The sequence below is a fragment of the Coturnix japonica genome, chromosome 17, assembly GCF_001577835.2.
Source record: "Coturnix japonica isolate 7356 chromosome 17, Coturnix japonica 2.1, whole genome shotgun sequence".
In the NCBI taxonomy this organism is placed as follows: Eukaryota; Metazoa; Chordata; class Aves; order Galliformes; family Phasianidae; genus Coturnix; species Coturnix japonica.
In genome coordinates, this window is record NC_029532.1 from 1458961 (window position 1) to 1479226 (window position 20266).

Genomic DNA, 20266 nt, shown 5'->3' on the forward strand with positions numbered 1-20266 from the left:
AAGAGAGCAAAGGGCATCGCATGCACATCTCCCCCACTAGAAATCCACTGCAAGATAAAGAGATGCAGCAGGGGATGTTCTGCTGGGCCAGAAGGTCAGCGCTGGAATCGGAATCAGCAATCACATGTTCTGAATGCAAAGCAAAGGGCTCCTCCAGCGCTTCTGAGCTTTGTGTGCCGACGAGGCAGAGCCACGAGGTGTTTGGGGGGGGGAAATCCTTAACCCGTAACCCCCAGCAGCCCGCAGTTGCGCAAGAAACATGGGGAGGGGGCCACGCGATTCCCCCCGCCCCGTAACATCCGCGCCCACCCCTCTCGTGCTGGGGGCGGAGGGATGAATGGAGGGAGGGCAGGAGGGTGCTCCTCCTCACCCCCTCCCCTTCTCTCCCCCTTGTCCCCCTTCCCCCCACCCCTCCCTGGGGGTCCCGTAGCTGCGGGGCGGAGCGGAGCGGGGCGGTGCGGGGCCGGGTGCGGAGCCGGGACCGGGCGCACGATGCGCTGCGGGGCGCTGGTTCTGGCGCTGCTCTGCGCTTTGCCCCTGGGAGCGACGGGGCTGGAGCTTCCCGAAACGGGCTCAGGGCTGCAGGAAGGTAGGAGAGGAGCCTCCCCGAAAGGTGGGGATGGGATGAGGTGGGGGGGGATTCGGGGAAACTCCCTTAGGGTCTCTAACGGGCGGTGGGGATGCTCGAGGAGGAGGAGGTGTCCGCTAGGATGCACTGTTCAGCCAGCATCGCGGGCACGGCAGGACGGTGTGACCCTCCCGCAGCCCCAGGGCTGCCCAGCACCTGGGGGGTACAGCACAAACCCTGCCCCAAACGTGGGTTTTAGGCCCAGGCTGGAGCGTGCCAAGGGCTGCTATGTTATGAATGCGTTTTCAAGAGGGAAAGCGCCGTTATCTTAGTAGGGCTTAACTCTGCCTGAATGTTGGCTGGGAAGCACTGAGGTGGTGCAGCTCACAGCCTGGGAACTGAGCATGAAGTGCATTCCAGGGGTTGCAGCCGGAGCGAGATACAAGGGGTGGACAAGACACTGGGGATTGGAAGTGGGGAAGCTGGGTGATACCAGGCAGGGAGGAGGCTGTCTGAGAATGCAACCCAGAAATGAACATGCATGGTTTGCAGTTAATTAAAGCTTAGAGTCACCCAATTAAAATCTGCTTAATTAAGGGATGAGTGGTGTGTGAAGAGGCTGTGTGGATGGTGCTTCTCTCCTAAGGGCTGGTGGGAGTTGTCCTTCAATTACTGATCCTCCAGGAGACGTGATGCTCTACGATGTGAATCTGAGCAAGTTCACAAGTCAAAGGGCTCAAAAAGTCCAACATGCCAGATCTCATGTTGCATGTGCTCAACTCTCCAGTGCATGTAAGGGCCTCAGTTCTGCCATTATATGACAATACCTCCTCCTTTTTGCACCATTCCTTTTTAATTCCACTGTGAGCTGGAGAGCTGTGGGGCTGATGCCCAGGCAGGGGATGCTAGTTTGAATTCTGCTCTTGCTGGCTGCAAATGATTAAGGCTCGGCCTCCCTGCAGCACAGAGGGAATGCTCGTTCCTTTGGGTTTGTGTTGGTTTGAAGTTGCATGGGGAGGAAAGCTTGGGAGCTCCATTGGAGATTGCATCCAAGGAGGGCTGTGTCCCTGCACCCTGTGTGCAGAACAGGCTCTTTGTTTACCCAACCAGATGGGGAAGTTGGTGCTTCGGGAACTGCATTAACCCTTAGCTTGGAGGTCCTTATGGGAAGGAGCACCTACACTGTATGCTTTGCCCATAAAGGAGTGGTGTTCTGAGTGCTGCTACAGCATTGAGAGCATTCAATTTTGGGGACCTTCAGCTGCTGCATACCCTGCAGGTCCCCATCTACCCACATCCAGGGTACACGGACAGCACAGTGGGTGGATGGGACGTGCAAACAGTGGTGGCTTCCCTGGTGAGCACCATTTGATTAATCGCAGCTGGACTTTGGGAGCAGGGTGTCTGCTTCTCCAATTCACAGCAAAAATTATTGTATGTGTGTGTGTACTTACGTGTGCTTTGCTCCCATTTTTTGAACAAGCTGGGCTGGCTCCGTGCCCTTCCATCCCCTTGATGAGTGAGTGTGGAGCTGTGGCTGCCAGCTGGTGGCAAAGGCACTTCTTGTCCCCAGCATCCCCTCATTGTGCGAGGGATTCATTCAACCTGCAGCCCCTGTGACAGCGCTCAGCTGAAAAAGCTTTGGCCATCGAGTGGGAGAAAATGTGAGACATAAGCATCCTCCTCGCCGCCTTTCCCACTTCAAGAACTCAAGGGAGCAACACTGCGACAAAAGAACACCTTCTGTTTAGCTCACGTCAACCTTGACAGCGCGCCTCAGTCCCACACGGCTGGTAATTAGTGCTGTGATAATTAGTCTCGAGTTTTGCCCGGCTCTGCTGTGCCCACTGTTGGGGATGGAGTGCTCGTGGAGCTGTGAGGGGGATTTCTGGCTGAGGAAGGCCATAGGGCTGCACACAGAGCCCTGGATTCCTAGGCTCCTCCTTGGCCTTGGTTATAAGCAAGGAAGGCATTTTGGTGTCTGATCACTGTGGGTCATTGAGGCGCGGGTGGAGGTAGTGATGCTGCTCCTGGGGTGGGATTTCTTATGCTTGCTGAGGTTATTGGGTGTTGGGATCCCATCCAATCTGGGTTGGGTGAGCTCTGAGCATGTGGCAGAGGTTGCTCATGGAATCGTATAATCATTAAGGTTGAAAAAGGCCTCTAAGATCACGAGGTGTAACTGAAGGAGGTTTAGACTGGATATAACAGGATGTTTTTTACACTCAGGGTGATGAGGAACTGCACAGGTTGCACAGAGAGGAAGTGATGCTCCATCCCTGCAGACAGCCAAGATCAGGTTGTTGGGGCTGTGAGCACTGATGGAGCTGTGGGTGTCCCTGAGCACTGCAGGGAGCGGGACCTGATGGCCATTAAGGCCCCTTCCAACCCTTCTATGATTCAATCTTACCACAGAGACCTCTCAAAGCCCTTTGGAGTCCCAGTGTGTACTGCCTCTGAGCTGTGAGATCTCTTTGCAAGACAATGTGCAGCCAGCAGATGATGCTCCATTAGTTCTTCTCTTATTTTAACCTGCTAGACATTCTGAAGCAGTGCTGTTCTTTCACCAGCTTGCTCTGTCTCATGCTCACATACTCCCTCCCCTACCCCCAGAAGTGCCAACACTTTCCCAATACAGCATCAGCAGAGCCCTGGATGGGGATGGAGGGAGGTGTTAGTGCATGAGCGTGTCCAGCAGCTGTGAGGAATGCCACACTGTGGACCTCTGCGTGGGCACTGGGTCTGGAATTGGTGATGCATATGGGAAATAGCTTCAGCTGGAATTTGAAATGTCTATTTTTCTCCCAAGTATGCACTTCAAAACGAATGGCTGAGATGAATTTTTCCTTAAAAAGGAAGGTTGGGAAGGCAGACACTGGGAGTCCTGCAGCCAGAAACAAAGTTGGTGCAGTGTGGGTTAGCAATGCCCACAGAGATCAGTGTGAGGTCAGCCAAAATCTATTTTGTCCCCCATTACAACCCCTGAAGCAGAGCTGGTTCTCACCCCTGTCATATTCAGGATGGTGCTTTTCATTTGGCATCTCTGGCTCCTGGCAGTAAAGGGACACATCCATCCTTGTGACAGAGCTGGAAAACATAGATGAGGGAGGAAATCCATTGATGGAGCTTTGTCTGCCTTCCTGCTGCTGAGCCCTTGTCCCTTAGGACCGTGATTTCAATGGCAGGTCATAGAGAGGAGCAGGCACTGCAGTGGCACCCACACTTTACAGGATAAGCCCTTAAGCTGCTAAACTCACTTTAAGCAATCCCCTCTTCTTGTGGGTCTTTCTAACAAGTGGATCAGGCTCCTGTCCGCCCTAAGCAGTGCTCTGAATCCTTATTAATGGTTTCATTATAATGCTTTGCTCGTGCCTTTGCTCTCCAAGTGAATGGACTTTTGGGAATCCTATACCTTACAGTGAAAGGGCCATTCGTTTTCTTCCACAGCTCGGCTGGTTTCAACTGGAACTTCCCATGTTGGCTGTAACAACCCTTATGCTGACTGTATGCACTACTTAATTTGCTTAATTTTGACCTCCCTTATGGCTGAGGCTGCTGCAGAGCCGGAGCCAGACCCTGCAGCCCTCCTGGAGGCATAAAGTGATGCCTGGAACAGCTCCATCATGGCAACCTCCTCCCCCAACCCTCCATTGTGGCCATGGGACCTCCATGCTGTACATTTTCCTGCCTCCCCTGAGCCAAACATGTGCAGATGAGGCTGTAGATCCCACCCCGCATGTTTAACACACCCAGGCTGGTATTTCCTCTGCCTTATTCCCCCCTTGCATGGCCCCTTCACCAGGAACAGCATCAGCCCTCGCTGTGACCTTGACCTCCAAACCTCCCAAACATGGAGCATCTGGCACACAGCTGGCCCTGTTGGTGCTTTTGGGATCTGTCTGGTAGGGGGAGACCCTGAACTTGGAAGTGGCCTCGAGGGGATGGATGGTTCACGCATCCTATCACGGTGTTCAGGAAAGGATTCCTCCAGGGAAAGGGCCCAGTGGCTACGCTGGAAGTTATCAAGGATTTGACTGTTGTAGGATGAGGAGGGCTCCAAACTGACTCCAGCTGTTAGGATTGAGACAGATCTCTGGTGTGCTCTTGGCTCCCAGCCATGGAGCTCGACAGCAGCTCTTTTAGGGCAATTTGGAAGAGGGAGTCAGCTCGTAATGGTTAATAGCTTCCCGATGCTGCCAGCAGCCATGCTGCTGTTGTGCTCTGAGCTCCAGTCCAACCCAATGGCATATCCCTCTCCTACCAACACGTGAGATGGGAGAAAGAAGTTGCCCCTCTTTCTTGGCTGGATATATGGATGATCCACCCCTCTGCAGGGACACGCAGGCCCTGAGAGTCTATTAAGAGAGTCTCTTTCAGATCATAGAATCACAGAATCACCAAGGCTGTGTTTTCAACACTTTGCGGCTGTGGGACTTGGGAAGGCAAACTAAAGAGAGACCCAGATTTCTTCATGAGTCTGGTATCTGAACATCAACTTATTGCCTGTGCCATTAAGTTCTGTTGTCTACCAAGAGCAGATCTGCTGAGCAAAGCAGCATGTCCAAGGCCCGCATCTACATTGTGCAAGTTTTGCAATATCATAGAATGGCCTGGGTTGAAAAGGACCACGATATTCATCCAGTTCCAACCCCCTGCTATGTGCAGGGTGGCCAACCAGAAAAAATATGAAAGAAACCAAAACATAAAAGGGGTGATTTGCACACAGAGACGAAGCCCCTAATGAGGCTGACTCAAAATGACTCAGCCTTTTACTCTCTTATAGCAAGATCTGGAAAGTTTTCTGCATGATACCAGCTTCTTCCCAGCAATTTCATTCAACCCTGAGACCAAGCCCTCGTCTGATGAACAGTGAAGGGTTGAAATCTGCCATCTGCAGAGCCCCTTTGGTCCAAGTTATGGCCGTGGTGAACCATGGTCAGGCTCAGAACCTCGGACAGCCGCAGTGAATGGGAGGACCATGATGAAAAGAGCACTCAGCACAGCTTGGGACATGCATGGATAGAATGCAGGCATTGCTGTTCCCAGCTGGAGTGTGGCCATGAGCCTTAAGGGCACCCACAGGGTCCAAATGTACCAACGGGGAAGGTGGATTGCAGAAGGGAGTGTAAAGAATTTGGAGGAACATTTGAGAGTTTTGGGAAGGATTGAAACCTCAATGATTCGATGGTTTGTGCAGGAAAATTGGCAGCTGTGGGTGTAGAATGAATCACAAATGTGCACATGTTTTGCCCGAGGTGAAAGCAGAGTGCTTTTTGGCTGTGAAATGTCAGCTTGTTAGCCTGGGAAATGCTCCTTTTCTGTAATTTTTTCTCCCCTTTTTTTCTTTCCCTCTGTATTGCTGTGAGCAATGTTGCAGGGAGAAGGGTGGAAGGGCTGCTCCTGTCTGCTCAGCATCACTCCCATTCCTCTCCCCTTTCTGAAGATCCCCCAGGCCAGAGTGTGCACAGGGCTGGGAACATTTGTCCCCATCAAATGAAGGTCAAAAGCCCAGTGCTTTGCAAGGAACTCCACTGTCTCCAGCATGAATAACTGCAGCCTGACGTGGCCATGTTTCTGCAGAGGTGAGCCATGTGCTGACCTGCAGCCATTCTTTTCAAGGGGAAAATTGGCTGTGCTGAATGAAGACGTGGCTGGGAACATCTCCCCATGCTAGGACAGGTTTGGACAGATGCAGAACCTTTGCCAGATGCTTTTGCAATAGTAGATCTCCCGTGTTAGACCCCATGCAGTTGAAGTCTGTCTTCTCTGCCTCGGTCCCCTGCAAGCTCCAGCTTTGTTGGGCAGTTTGCTGGGAAGTCTTTGTAGCTGCTTCCCCAGCCTCACTTGTCACCATTGGAGCAGGTCTGGGAGCACAGACATGGGAGAAGGAGACAAAGAAAGACCTGTTAAAAATTTCTCTGGATCTGAATTAGCCTGGAAAAATGAGAAACCCTCTTTAGATAGGGTTTGCATAAGTGCATATGTTGCCCTTTTTGCAGCAGGCACGTTCCCGTGCTGTGGATAACACCATCTCTACTCCTGTGTCGGGCTGTGCAATGCTTGTTAGCACTGGCTGCATGAGATAGAGTTTAGCAGAGCCCTCTATTCATGCTGGCTGTGCAGATTTGCTCTTGTTCCCTCCTGCTGCTGCCTCTACCAGAATGGAGCAGCTCTTATTGCCACGATCTGACCCAACAGGACAGCACAGTGCTGGGACTCAGCACAGAGCCCCAGGGCTGGGTGCACAAAGCAGCCTTCAGCACTGTGCTGTTCCTCTCTTGCAGGTCTCTGTTCTTTGATTAGAACCTGGAGAACTAGAGTGGCAGGGATCGGATCCAACGTGTGCTCTATGGCGGTGCGACAGATGGCTCCTGGCACGAGATCAGACCCTTTCCTGCTGCCTTTCAGCAGTGACTAACAGCTGGGTGTGCCATACCAGGTCTGCCATGCCTTGCACATCTCCAGTGTTCTCAGGTTGAAGGTTCAGTTTCAGCCTCAGATGACGTTAGGTGGAAGTTTAACAGCGCTGTTAGATTAAACTTAATGAACTGTTCTGTCGTTGATAGATAAAGCATCAGTTTCCACAGTGTTTATTGGGAAGGATATGTGGAGAACAAGGTATGAGGGGTTGAGGTGAATTGGAGCAGCTCAGGGCAATTTCCTTAAGACCAGGAGCTTCACTTTGAGGTCAGCACTAGGGAAGGAGATGGTTGAGGAGCTGTATGAGATGGAATTGTGGAATCCCAGAATAACTTGTGTTGGAAGGCAACCAACAGTCCTCCACTCCAACCTGTGCCATAGGCTGGTTGCCCCCACCAGATCAGGCTGCCCAGGGCCCCATCCAGCCCGGCCTCCTTTCCCTTATGACCAGTGTGTCCTCACTCAGGGTCACCCTATGCTCCCAGCAGCCCTCCCTCCTCCCAAGGCACTGTCCCCAGAAGCCCCATCCCTCTGCAGACCCCAACACAAAGCAGCAGCAGTGTGTGATGTGTTGGATGCCCGCCCATGCTCGGCTTTTCCTGTCTGAACAATGTGTGCAGCAGGCTTTTCTTCCGAGAAGATTTCGCTTCCCTGATGTTTTCTGTCCTCTCCATGGGTGGTTAGAGGCATTCACTCCTCCCAGGAGCAACGTGCTCTTTCTTTCTCTTCCTGCCTTGGCTCTGTCCCCTCCAACTTGCAGCCACTGAGTCACAACTGAATTCTCTTTGCTCCCCAGAGCAGGGAGGGGAAGGTTGAAGTCCTGTTGCATAACCCTGTGAGTGGACACACACCACCCTCTGCAGAAACCCTGCAGTGCCAGGGTAGGAGTGACCTCGGGTTAGTGGTGGGGTGAAGCTGCAAACAGAGGGTTTGGTGCTGAGGCTTTGCTGCTCTCTGTTTAGGAAGGCACGTGCTTCACTTCACCCTGTGTGTTTTCATGGAATGTGGTTAACATCCATCACATGCTCAGGTCATGCATTAAGCCCATTCCCTCCCAGGGAAAGCTTGAATGTTATTTACTATAGAGAATCCTCAGCTGTGGTTTGTTTGGGGCAGCCATTCACCCAACAGCATACCCTGCTTTCAATCTGATCTGCCTGTAACCTCATCAGCCTCATAGGTTTCATCTGTGTTGCCCCTCCCAGTAAGAAGAATGAAGTGAGCAGAGTGAGGGTGGCTCAGCTGCTGACCATTTCTCCTCTCATGCAGATGAAGTGAACCTGCTGGATAAAATGACTTCCCATGCACAGGACCTCAGCAATGTTTCCTTCAGCTCCGATGAGGCCAATTGCAGCACACTGCAGATCGGGCAGTACTCCACCCTCAGCATTCCAACACAGGAGGTGTTTGGGGACAGGTGGGTGCTGAGATTGTATGCCATACAGAGGCATTAAGGTTATATGGACAGTGCTTTATGTCCTTGCTGGGTATCCAGCCTTACAGCCAGAAGGACTGTTTGCTCTTGGATTTTCTTCCTTGTTCTCACTGAGCTCATTTGTACTGTGATGCATTTTATGCCATGCTTCTTTCTCCCAGGTTTGCAGACGAGCTGAGTGTGCTGATGAAGCTCAGGTACTCATTACAGGAGGACACCAGCCTGGTGACCATCCTGAGCCATCGGAGCCATGTGCTCTTCCAGATCCGGGTTAGCCCATATGGCTTGATCTTTGTCACCACAAGGAGGAGACACTATGAGTAAGTGATGCTTAAAATGCTGTTTGCATTTCCCCCAAGCTGGAAGGAACCAACAGTGCTTATTTGTAACAATAGCCTTGTATCATCCTTAGCATCCACGCTAAGGATGGAGGAGTCCTGGGAGCTGATTGATAAGGATGGTGCCTCATCCTGCATTGTGTAGGACCCAAGTTTCATGTTCTGCCTCTTCCCTTCCCTCTGGGGGATGCAGGTTCCCTGTTTCCCTGCTCAGTGATGGGCGCTGGCATAGAGTTGCTCTCAGCATCTCCCAGGAGAGCCTGGAGCTGTATGTGGATTGTCGGCTGGTGGAGAGAGCCAGCTGGCCTGGCTACCTGGGGATGGGTGTGAGCACCGAGGGGCTGCTCGTCATCGGAGGTCTGGTGGAGTCCTTTGAGATCCCCTTTGAGGTGAGTGCTGGGCAGGGCTGTGTATGGCGATGGGGTTTGCTTTATCTACATGAAGTGTGGTTGTACCTCCATCTGAAGGAGTGTGATAGTGCTATGAGCCCTGTCCAGCCCAACTTGGGTGTCACTTTGCACTTGATGTGCTTTGGATTTGGTGGGGAACTTATTGATGCTGAGTGCCCACCCCAACCCAAAGAAGCCCCTGGCTGCAGGATGCTGGCAGCTCTACAGGCTTTCCTCTGCTCTGGAGGAAGCATGCAGGTGAATCTCTGTTTACCTTCACCCCACACACAGGGTGCTCTGCAGCAGCTGACCTTTGTGATGGGGGATGCAGCAGCAGCTGGTGAGCATTGCCACAACCACGCTGTGATATGTGCACGCTCCTCTGGCATCAGTCCTCCTCCAAGGGACCACTCTGCAACAAGGCCAGAGGTGTGGGGCAGCTGGTAAACTGGGAGCTACAGCAGCATGGAGGGAGCTGGGTGTTTGCTGTGGGCTGGGATGATGGAAGCTCATGGTGGTGGTGGGGGACAGCACATGGGATGGAGGCTGTCCCTTGATGTCATAGTTGGGTTTGAGGCAGAAGAAGAGTTTCTGAGCCAAATGAAGCCTGGGTGTGTGCAAGGCTGTGTGTGCCATGTGTGAAACTCAGAGCAGCTGTGGAGTCATGCAGCTGGAGCTCTGCTATAGCAGTGGGGGAAAGCTGTCACCAGGAGCTGGGCATCACTTTGAAGTTCATGCTCACACCCAGCAAGATTGCTGCATTGCATCATCCTTTCAGATGTTTTCTTCTTCTATGTTGTCAGCGTTGGAGGAAAATTGAATATTAGCTTACTCAGTAATCTTCATCAGCCCCCATCAGTCACACATTGCACCCAGGCTGTCCTCAGAACTCTGCCCAGGGAGTGCTTTCACCCTCTGGCCAAGTTCTGAACTCAGCACCCCCTGTTGTCTCTTTTTCTCTCCAATTGTGCAGGTACCAAAAGAAACCAATGAGATCCAGGGGTCATCAACTCAGGTACGGCTCCGCACTGCAGGAAATGTCCCTCTGTGTACCCTCCTGGTGTCTCACCCTATTTATTCATTTCATTTGGGATTTCTAGCCATGGTTTGTTGTCCCATTTCATCCTGAGAGAGAAGCCTGCCAGCAAATGTAGACTGTGATGTGTGTGTGTGACTGAGCAATGAGGAGTCCCCTGTATTGCCCTCCCAGGCACTGCCATTGGGCACTTAGGGATGGTTTGTGTCCCCATCCTGATGGATGGGATGCTGCCATAGTTGAACTGATGGAGCTGATGGGTTGCAGGGGAAGGCCAATGATGTCCTGGTTAATGTGTTCACCTGGTATTTGGAGCCTTTAAACCAGGCTTCCAGCGCTGGCTTCCCACTGTGCTCTTCCTCCCTTGATGCCATCCAGCATCACCTAGATGTCTTTCCTCTGCCCTTAAAAATGATGTTGGATTGTATTTTAGTGCTTTGCCATTCAGCCCTCCTCCAGCCCTTGCAAAGCAGCAGTTTTTCCTTTGAAGCACCTGCCTTTAAACTCAAGGCTTTGTGCAGGTTTTGCGAGGCAGGATCTCAGCATCTCTTCAAGTCCGACCTTCCTCTGTCCTCTGCCTGCTGGGGGAGTTCTGGCTAATGATGTCCATGTGTTCCATGAGCTGAATCATCCCCTCCTCGTGATGCAGCACAAAGCATCGTAGCTCACCCATTTCCTTGTATGTAAGACATACAGAATGAAGTGTAAGTTCTCCTGGCTGTAGCCGGCACGTTTTGTGCTTTCCTTTATTGCCAAAAAAGAAAGTGTTTTTAAGGAAATTAACACTTTTGGCTTGGATCAAAAATTATATATATATATTTTTGTGAGAATGGGGAATAGGGATCTTGTTGGAAAGCTGAACTGCTTTAATTCTCACCATTAAAGCTGTATTTTAAAATAGTTTTTAATCAGAAAGCATCCAAAGCAACATTGAAACCACTGTGGTGGTGGTGATGGGATGATGGTTGGACTTGGTGACCTTTAGAGGTCCTTCCCAATCTGAGCTATTCTGTGGTTATTTAGGCATCGGGTGACTTTGCATTTTTGATATGCAAACAGTGGAAGCCAATGGGACACCTACGTAATAAACCATGTGCCCAGCAGTGCTCTTTGCCCTGTCTGGAAACATCAGTGAGCAAAGGCAGCATGAGCACCTGAATGTTCCATTTTATGGCTTTGGAGGGAGCTTTTATTTCCCTAACTGACTTTTAATTATTAGCTAAGGCCTTGGCTAGAAGGAAACTGGCCTGAAGAGTGGGGCTGTTTTGGATTGAATGGGTCTCCTGCCCCACATCTTGATGGAGTTCATTGCCCCAGTGTGGGGAAATGGGCTGGGAATTGGGGGTGGTGTTTGTGGTCTCCAGGAGGGTCAGATTGCAAAGCTCTCTCTTCATATCCTGCATAATCTGCCCATTAGTGGCATTTCACTTACAAAGCAGATGTTTTCTCTGGCCAAGGCTGAAGGATCTGCACCCTGAAATGCAAAGTAGCCAACGCTAAATCCATTCAGATTTGAACTTACAAAGATGCCAGGCTCCCACCAGCTCTCATTTCTTGTTGGATTTACTGCATGCCAGACCCCAAATTGAATCACACAGCTGTGATTGCAGAAGCTGTGGGTTTAATTACTGTGTCTGGTAGAAGAAGATCACCCGTTGCATGATGCCATTGCTCCCCCAGACCTCCTTCGTCCCTTGAGATGAATTCCCATCCCCTGTGCTGTTTATTAGCTCTTCTTTAGGCTGCCAGGTGCTGGGGGTGGAGGTTTACAAATAACATTAGATCTTTGCTGGGCAGATGTTGGAGCGTGCGTCAGGCTGACCCCAATTTGCTGTGGTTTGCTAACAAATTACACGGCCCATGGGCTGCATTGTTCAGGGGGGAAATTGAGCTAGTGGCTGCTAATTACAGTGTGTTGATAGGCGAATATGTTAATACTGAGGAGTTCCTCCCACCAGGCTCCAGACCTTGCTTTCCATCTTGCTTTCTTTGCTTCTTGCATTTGACCTTATCACAGCCTCTTAACTCCTTCTCCTCACTGCTAGGTTGCCTATTGCCTACACAGGAGTAGATTGATGGCTGCTGGTGGTGCTTGGGAGCCCCAGGATGGATCAGCCACCCATCCAACTCACTCCCAACAGAACATGCACCTCGGGTCCGTGGTGCTGAGCAGAATCAGAGCCAAGCGATAGGTTCAACCAAAAGAAGATGCCCATGGAAGGATGATGGGAAGGATGCTCGCTGTCTCCTTGCACTTCCCTGCTCCCTTTCCTATCTTTACAAGGCAATCACGGACCTGTGTCTCCCTCTAGTGACTTCTCACTGACTCTGTTCATCAGCTGCCTTGCACCAGACCCACCAATACATCAGCCAGGACTGAGCTCCCATGGGCTCTTGTTGGTGCCCTGTGTTGGGTTTCATGTGCCCTACAAAGTGTGCTTTGAGGAGGTGGTGTGGGCCAAAGAGAAACAATTATGAGCAAATCCATATTAAAATAATTAACTCAGGCAGGTGAACTAACCCACCTGGCACTGATGAACTGCCCCAAAGTTGGGGGACTGCTTGGAACCCATTCAGTGTCCTGCTCTGCTTTGGGTGCTGAGAGAAGCTTAAGGTGCACTTTGGTCCAGGGCTGGGTATTGATGCAGAGATGACACATGGAGCCCAAATAGAACAACCTAAAAAGAGAGAAAACGTCAGATTTCATTATTTTCCCTCCTTCCTTCCCAGGATTCCAAACACCCCCATTCAGATTTGACCTTGGGCCCACATTGGACATGGAAGGGTGCCCAGGAGACCCTTAGCCTGCATCCAGATGGGAACGCCCGGACTTTGTTCTCTGCTGCTGAGGTGCCAACATCTGAAGAGCAGGAGGAAGAAGAGGGAAGCCTTTCTATTGAGGATGAAGGCTTTGAGCTGTTGAACTTCACCTATAATAAAATCACTGGCCCTGGCAGGCCAGGAATCAGCAGGAGCAGACCACGGATCATTGGCATCCCCGGTGAGTCCATCGATGCAGATTCCTCCCTTTCTCCCAATCATTATCGCAGTGCTTGGTCCCTTATAGTGCTTTTGTCCTTCCAGGGCCATCAGCCAAGAAAGAACAAGCCTCTGACCCTGGGCAGGAGGATAATGTCACCACGGAGAAGCTGAAGGGCAATGCAGACACCCACCTTCACCTCCCACCCATCAAACCTGGCGGTGCCACCAAGCCCATTGCCTCCTCCAAAGTGTCCCCATTGAGACACCAGGCAGCTGCACCCAAGGGTTCCTCAGGGGTGGTTGCAGGGCATCCAGAGCATCCTCACACCCCCCTGGGTCACCCCATCTTGCCATCAGTACGTGGATATTGGGCTCATGTGAAGCCAGGACCCCCAGGGCTGCCGGGACCTCCAGGGCTGCCAGTGAGTGGTGGGAGCAATGGGGATGGATGGGTGGGAGCAGGGCTGGATAACGCAGCTCTTCTTTCCTTGTAGGGATGCCCTGGGAGACGTGGACTTGTGGGCCCCAAAGGAGACAAAGTGAGTATCCAGAAAAAGGTGAAACTGTGAGATGTGGCCAAGGGCCCAGGGCAACACCACTGATGGTCTGGGTTTGCATCTTGTTTTAAATCAACATAGCAAAGTGAGCATTCAGTGCTGCAGTGTGGTGGCCCTTTATGTGTGCTTGGAAGATGAAAACAGAGACAGTTACAGAGCTGCCTTTTTCTTCTTAGGGTCACGCTGGAGCCATGGGGCGGATGGGACCCCCAGGTGACCCAGGTCCTATGGGCATCCCTGGCATCCCCACTGTTGTTCTATGGAGGAACTCCCGTGAGGACTGGCTGAGCTTCACGGTGAGAACTGCAGGAGGGCACTGAGATACCCATCTATAGGTTTGGGGTTTTTCCTTTTATGAGAAGACATAGGGCTGTACAGGTGGGAACATGGCAGGGCTGCAACAGAACAAGTCCCTGCTATGCTGAAAAACAACATTCCCAGGTAGCTCAATGGACTTGAGGAGGAAGAAAACCTCAACTCCCAGCCTGGGTATTAGCAACCTGGGTAATAGTACAGTCTGGTACCACCCCACATGAGATACACCTTGTAGTTTGTGCTCTGAAAGTTACTTTTCTTTCCCAGCAGAAAAGGAATGTGGGGATTTAGGGAGAACTTAGTTTGATGTTTATTCCCATTCTTTCAGCAATCATCCTTTTACCAGCTGCTGCACTCTGGCTGGCCGGTGAGTAGTGAGTGATCCAGGTTGGTTTTTCCCTCTTTATGGCCAGCTGGGGGGGGTTTCCTCTACCCAACCACTCTGACAGCAACATCTGCTCTACCAACACTTCTCTTTAATGCAGAGAAAACCCGGAGCCCCCGGCCCTCCAGGGCACCCAGGGAAAGCAGGCATGCCGGTAAGCACAGCCACCTCCAGGTGTCCCTGCCTTCCTGTGGGCACTTTGTGTTCCTAAGCAACCCCAGGCTCCCTCAAAATCAGCTGTAATTCAAGGCCATGGGATTCCAGCCTAGGGGGTTGCTTGTTGGTGGTCCACTGATGGACAGGTGATGTCTCAGCTTCATTATATGTCCCCACCCCCCCCTGCCAGCCCCTAGTGCTGCAGATCTGGTTCTTGGATGCAAATCCATCCTTGGATGTGATTTCCAAAGCTCTCTGTGCATCGTTCCTTGTTTTCCATGTAACCATACCTACGAGGCCACGGCGTATCTCAGTTCTGCACTGTAACCCGAGGGCACAGCCAAATTGTGTTGACTCTATTTGTGTTTGCACACAGGGGCTGTGTGGAGAGCCGGGAGAGCCGGGGCAGAAGGGCCATCGGGGGTACATGGTAAGTGCCACCCATCCTATGACTAGGGATGCTCAAATACAGGATGGGATGGAGGGTGTGGGGCTGGTGCCTGTGTTGGACCTTCACAGCTCCAAAAGCTGGTGGAGAAATTTAGAGTTTAAAATCCTGAGCAAGAAATGGAGCCACACCACAGAGCTGTGCTGAGCGTCCTGTTGGGCATGTGGTGGCTGGAGGCACCGCTGTCAGAGCAGGAGCTCAGAGTTCATCTTCGTTTCATCACAGCATGGATTTCTAACTCTCCTGTCCCCAGCCATCAGCCTGTTCCCAAGACCCAAAGCTGGCAGTAGGGCTCATGGTGCTGGTTCTTTCTGCAGGGCAAACCAGGGCTGCAGGGCTGGCCAGGTCGTGCAGGGCAGCCTGGCTTGGATGGGTCCCCTGGCTTGGGGGGCAGACCTGGGCTGTGTGGGCTGCCTGGTGAGCAGGTGAGAGCTGTGTGATGCTGCCCCACAGTGAACCCAGGGAATGTGAGGCTGGGAGTTGTTGTGATGCACGGCCCATTCCTTCCTATATCTCCACAGGGGCTGCAGGGCTTCCGTGGGGACCGGGGGCTGGCTGGTGAGAAGGGAGATGAGGTGAGTTGGCCTGTGCTTTACTGGCCTATATTCACACCCCTGTAAGTATCGTCTCATCATCCAGATGGAGAATCTCTTGCTCTTGTGCTCAACCTCACTGCATGTGGCTGCTGCTGGCCGGGGCAGCTTGAGCCACTGGAGCAGAGTAACAGTGTGCTGGGCACCAGCTCTGTGGCTATTTCTTTTCTTCCTGTGATGGTCCATATAGTGCAAGGTGGAGGGTCCCCATCTCCTGCCCTACACCAGATCTCCTTCGAGCCACAGCAGCTGTGTTTTAGCTCCCGATGCTGTTTGTGGCTCATCTGACCTTGTTCCCTTCCAGGGCTTCTTGGGTGACCCTGGACCTCCTGGGGAGAGAGGCGAGAAGGGAATGAAGGTGCGGTGCCTGTCCCTGCCCTGCACAGCCTTCCCTGTGCCTCCTGCCGAGCTACCCTCCATCTCTTGGCTTTTTTAGGGGGTGAAAGGGGAGAGTGGCCTGCCTGGTCCTGCTGGGGCTCACGTGAGTTGATGCAGTTGTATGGGGTGTCCTTCTCTTTGCACATTGCTCCTTCCCGTCTTACTGCATCCCCATCCCCTCTACCACAATCAATGCCTCTGCTTCAGAGAGGTGAAGTCACGTCCCCTTGCATGTGTCCCAGCCCTTGTGCAGAGCCTTTGCCTTCCCCCACTCTACAGCAAGGGATGTGACAACAGCACTTTAAGAGCCCTCTGCATTCTGTCCTAGGGGATGGCAGGTCTGAAGGGTGCGATGGGCTTCCAGGGCCCTGCTGGGCCAGAGGTGAGGGGATTTTCTTGTTCTGGGTTTTCAGCCCTGCCCCATAAAGAGCAAGGAGCACTGGGGTGAACCTCAGGCTATGGCAGCACCTGAGCTCTGTGCTGCTCTCAGTATGATGACAGTGTAGTCACTGGGAGGCATCCTAGTGAGAGAGAATGGGGTTTGTAGGAGAGGTAAAAGGGAAATTAAAGTGGTTTGGTTATGAAGTAGGGAAGAAATAGGGACAGAGGGATAATGGGTGCCTGGAGAGACACTGATGCATTATATGAAGAAGAAGGGGGAGGACTGGGGATGTGAAGACTCAAAGCAGAAAATCACACCGTAAAATGGCATCTGTTCTCTGTTGCCTCAGGGAGAAGGTGGTTCAGTGGGTGCCTCAGGCCCTGCTGGCCCCGTGGTAAGTCACAGTGCTCCACTTCCCACAGCAGTGGGTAATGCTATGGGGGCTCCAACCCTGCTCCCACATCCCCAGGGCTGAGAATTGCTCTTACTTTGCAGGGCCAGCCAGGCCAGCCAGGCTCTGTAGGGTGCCAAGGAGTCAATGGCTCTCAGGTGAGGCTGCCTGGGCTCCCTGCTCTATCCTTGAGGATTTTCCAGCTGCTGTGCTCACCCCATCCTTTCATTGCTCTCTCCATAGGGAGAGATGGGTCCTCCTGGCTTGCCTGGCCCCCGTGGACCCAAAGTATGTCAGGACGGGCAAATCTCACAGCAATGGGGTATTGGGGGGCAGCTGGGATGCTGTTTTTCACCCCTCTGCTGTTTTTCAGGGGCCACAGGGCTTGCAGGGGCAACGTGGCCCCCCTGGCCTGGGGGGTGTGCAGGTAAATGATGTGTGGGTGCCATCCTGCATTGCTGAGGTGCACACATACAAAGTTCTTTCCCAGCTTGAGCTGCTGAACCTCATCCCTGTGTGTTTCCCTGCAGGGTTCTGCTGGGATGGAGGGATCCTCCGGTCCCAAAGGAGACACTGTAAGGATTTCTCCCCCACTTTTGGCCTCTGGTGGGGCTGGAGCTTGGGTTCAAGAGCTTCCCTTCAAGGCACCCTCCTCCCCTGGAGGTTGTGCTGCTTTTGGGGGTATAAACACTGCACTGGGGTGGCTGATGCTGGCATTCCCCTTGCAGGGCACAGAGGGGGTCCCTGGAATGAGAGGTCAACCAGGACAGGAGGGACTTGTGGTGAGTCTATGAGGGTGAATGGCAGGGTGTGTGTGTGTGTCTCATCCTCACCTTGAAGCACCCCAAAGCACTGTGGGGTGATGCCCAGCAGCCCCAATGCCCCTTCCCCCCCCCCCCCCCCACCAGCAGAGTTCTTTCTGTGTTGTGTTCTAACTCATGTTTTGTGTCTCTCTCTGAAGGGGTTTATTGGCCTGCCAGGGTCCAAGGGCATCCAAGGAGAGAAGGTGAGTGATGGCACCCACACCATGAATGGCTCAGGGTATGGGAAAGTCATGATAAAGCAGCCCAAAAGCACCGGTTTCATCAGTTTATCCACATGTGGGCTTGACCCTGGAATAGTTGGCACTGCAGTTTGTCTGAAGTGCTGTACCACGAGGAGCAGGCAGAGATGGCACCCAAATAGGCATCAGTGCCCCACGTGGGATCTGATCAAGCTTTGTGATTTCCAAGAGGTCTGAGGGTCCACCTCCCCTCTGCTGCTCTTACAGGGCTGCCGGGGTCCCAGTGGAGCCAAGGGAGACCTGGGAGCTAAAGGAAGCAAGGTAATGGTGTACAGGGCCATGGCTGGGAGCTGCTCCCTTCCTTTGGCTGGGAAAGCAGCCAGACCCAGCTGTGTGCTCACACCATGCAGTGGGTGAGCTCACATTGTGCTGCTGCTGATCCATCACCATCCTCCTCCCACCCAGGGTCTGCATGGAGCACCAGGAGCTGTGGGACCCCCAGGGCTGCGGGGCCAGATGGGCTCAATGGGCTTCCCTGGACCCCGTGGGGCAGCGGGACCACAGGGACCTGAGGTGGGGCTGGGGGTGGGCAGGCGACTTGGGAGGGGTGAAGGGAGCATGGCTGTGTCTGAGCCCATGGGTGCTCAGCACACCCACCCTTTGTGTGCTCTTTGATTCTCTCAGTCATTTCTGTTCTATTTTTTCCCCACAGGGAGAAGAAGGGCAGATGGGTCCAGTGGGGCTGAACAGCAGCGAAGGACCGAAGGTCAGTGATGGTTTTGCCACTGCATCATGGTACCCCATGGGCTCACCCCTATGGGGAGGAGCAGGGATGTGACCACCATGCCTTGGAGCCCCAGCATGAGTGCCAGCACCTGGGGGGCGGTATCACAGTGCCACTCATGGATGTCCCCAGTGCATGGCACCCTGGGGTGGAAGGGCTGTGGGGGGGGACCCTCAGTGTTGCCTAAAATGACAGCATTTCTCTCTGGGTCAATTGTAGGGAGGCCGAGGACCCGATGGCCCCAAGGGAATGCCAGGACCACGGGGTGCCAGGGTAACTTGTGGGCTGGGGTTACCTACAGTTGAATTTCAGAGCATCTTTGGGGGATGGAGATGGAACAGCACAGCATGTCCAATCTCCATCAGTGTTACTCATGCTAGAAAGGGTCTTTTCTCAGTGCTCAATCTTTTCCAGGGCCGTGGGGGCCAGCGTGGACTGGTTGGAGTCCCAGGAGCGCCTGTAAGTAGGTGATGTCTTGTACATGGGGCTGGGGATTTTGGCTGCTGTGGGAGGGCAAAGCTGCTGGGAAGCTGTGGGATCCATCACTGGGCTCTGCTTTGAGCTGAGATTCTCTTTCCAGGGCTCAAAAGGCATCCCTGGAGCAGAAGGCACAGAAGGAAAGCCTGGTATACAGGTTCCCATTCTACACTACGTCCTATCTATTGTATACAGACCTGCCTGCATGTGACTGAGGTTGCTGGGATGGGATGGGATGGAATGGCTGCCCCTGCCTCTCCATTCTCACCACCCCCTACCTTACCCTGCAGGGTCCCCCCGGGGCTGTGGGCAGCCCAGGCAGGATGGGAGCACCAGTGAGTAGAGCTGCTCGTCCTTCTGCCTCTTTACAGTCTATCCACATCTCTGTCCTTCTTCTGCAGCTCCGTGCCTGGCTCTGTGCCCTTGGGGTTGTGCTCTCAAAGGGTAAAGGAGACAAAATGAGAGGGGTTCATTTAAGAAATAGGTTTTGCAAAATTTATGCTCCTTATCACTGATGGTGATTTTTCCTTTCCAAAGGTTTCCTAACACTCACTCTGCTGAGGAGTTTCTCCATTCCCTGTGCTTCTGTGTTTGTTCTCCCTCTCTGTCTGCCATCCTCATGCTCCTCTCCCTTTCATCCAGAGCTCATCCTCTGCCCTTCCCCACAGGGCTTTGTTGGTGTGCAAGGGGGCAGAGGGCATGCAGGACCTCCTGGACCCACAGTAAGGACAAGCTGCATGGATTCCTGCCCTTTCCTGTTCTACACTCACATGTGTTGGAAGGCAGGAGGGTGTCTGGGGAGGGCTGGGATGGAACCAGCAAAGGGTCAGATTGGCTGAAATCTCCTCCCTGAATACTTCCAAAGGGGCCCCAAGGAAAACCTGGAGCTGATGGAGACCAGGGTTGCATGGGTCCAAAGGTGAGAGATGGGGATGGGGATGGGTCTGGGTGTCCTAGGGAACACTTGGTGGCAATGAGTGCCCCTCATTGTGGGGAAGATCCAGGCTCAGGTCTGGATGCAGCAGGGTTGGCAGTAGGGTGGGGGGGGGATCTGAGCTGCTCCTGGGCATGATGCTCAGACCCACATCCCCATTGGGGTCACACAGAAGGACACAGATTGCTCAGACTGCCTGGATTTGGGGCACAAAGGGGCACTCACATCTTGTGGAAGCACTTGGGGGTGGACATTCTGTTACCCTGTGGGTCTTCCCAGCACATGAGCAGGGTGC

The 20266-nt window shown here is 52.9% G+C and overlaps 1 protein-coding gene across 5 annotated transcripts in view; it reads left to right on the forward strand.

Annotated features, from left to right (window-relative positions):
• The first annotated feature begins 456 nt into the window (after positions 1–456).
• COL27A1 (collagen type XXVII alpha 1 chain) overlaps positions 457–20266 on the forward strand; it is a 28169-nt gene continuing 8359 nt past the window's right edge. For 3 of the 5 annotated variants that reach the window (XM_032448125.1, XM_032448126.1, XM_032448129.1), the window contains exons 1-34: positions 457–589; positions 8258–8405; positions 8585–8743; positions 8955–9150; positions 9442–9579; positions 10124–10165; positions 12917–13187; positions 13271–13590; positions 13663–13707; positions 13902–14021; positions 14369–14407; positions 14526–14579; positions 14958–15011; positions 15347–15454; positions 15551–15604; positions 15927–15980; positions 16059–16103; positions 16329–16382; positions 16732–16776; positions 16878–16931; positions 17017–17061; positions 17147–17200; positions 17304–17348; positions 17502–17555; positions 17735–17779; positions 18044–18097; positions 18242–18349; positions 18489–18542; positions 18780–18833; positions 18975–19019; positions 19141–19194; positions 19328–19481; positions 19575–19759; positions 19903–19956. In XM_032448125.1, the coding sequence (XP_032304016.1) occupies positions 493–589; positions 8258–8405; positions 8585–8743; positions 8955–9150; positions 9442–9579; positions 10124–10165; positions 12917–13187; positions 13271–13590; positions 13663–13707; positions 13902–14021; positions 14369–14407; positions 14526–14579; positions 14958–15011; positions 15347–15454; positions 15551–15604; positions 15927–15980; positions 16059–16103; positions 16329–16382; positions 16732–16776; positions 16878–16931; positions 17017–17061; positions 17147–17200; positions 17304–17348; positions 17502–17555; positions 17735–17779; positions 18044–18097; positions 18242–18349; positions 18489–18542; positions 18780–18833; positions 18975–19019; positions 19141–19194; positions 19328–19481; positions 19575–19759; positions 19903–19956 (3102 nt within the window). In that variant the 5' untranslated portion in view covers positions 457–492. Of the gene's footprint in view, positions 590–2076; positions 2362–8257; positions 8406–8584; positions 8744–8954; positions 9151–9441; positions 9580–10123; positions 10166–12916; positions 13188–13270; positions 13591–13662; positions 13708–13901; positions 14022–14368; positions 14408–14525; positions 14580–14957; positions 15012–15346; positions 15455–15550; positions 15605–15926; positions 15981–16058; positions 16104–16328; positions 16383–16731; positions 16777–16877; positions 16932–17016; positions 17062–17146; positions 17201–17303; positions 17349–17501; positions 17556–17734; positions 17780–18043; positions 18098–18241; positions 18350–18488; positions 18543–18779; positions 18834–18974; positions 19020–19140; positions 19195–19327; positions 19482–19574; positions 19760–19902; positions 19957–20266 lie in introns of those variants that run through there. The other 2 variants (XM_032448128.1, XM_032448127.1) reach the window with 2 other exon arrangements.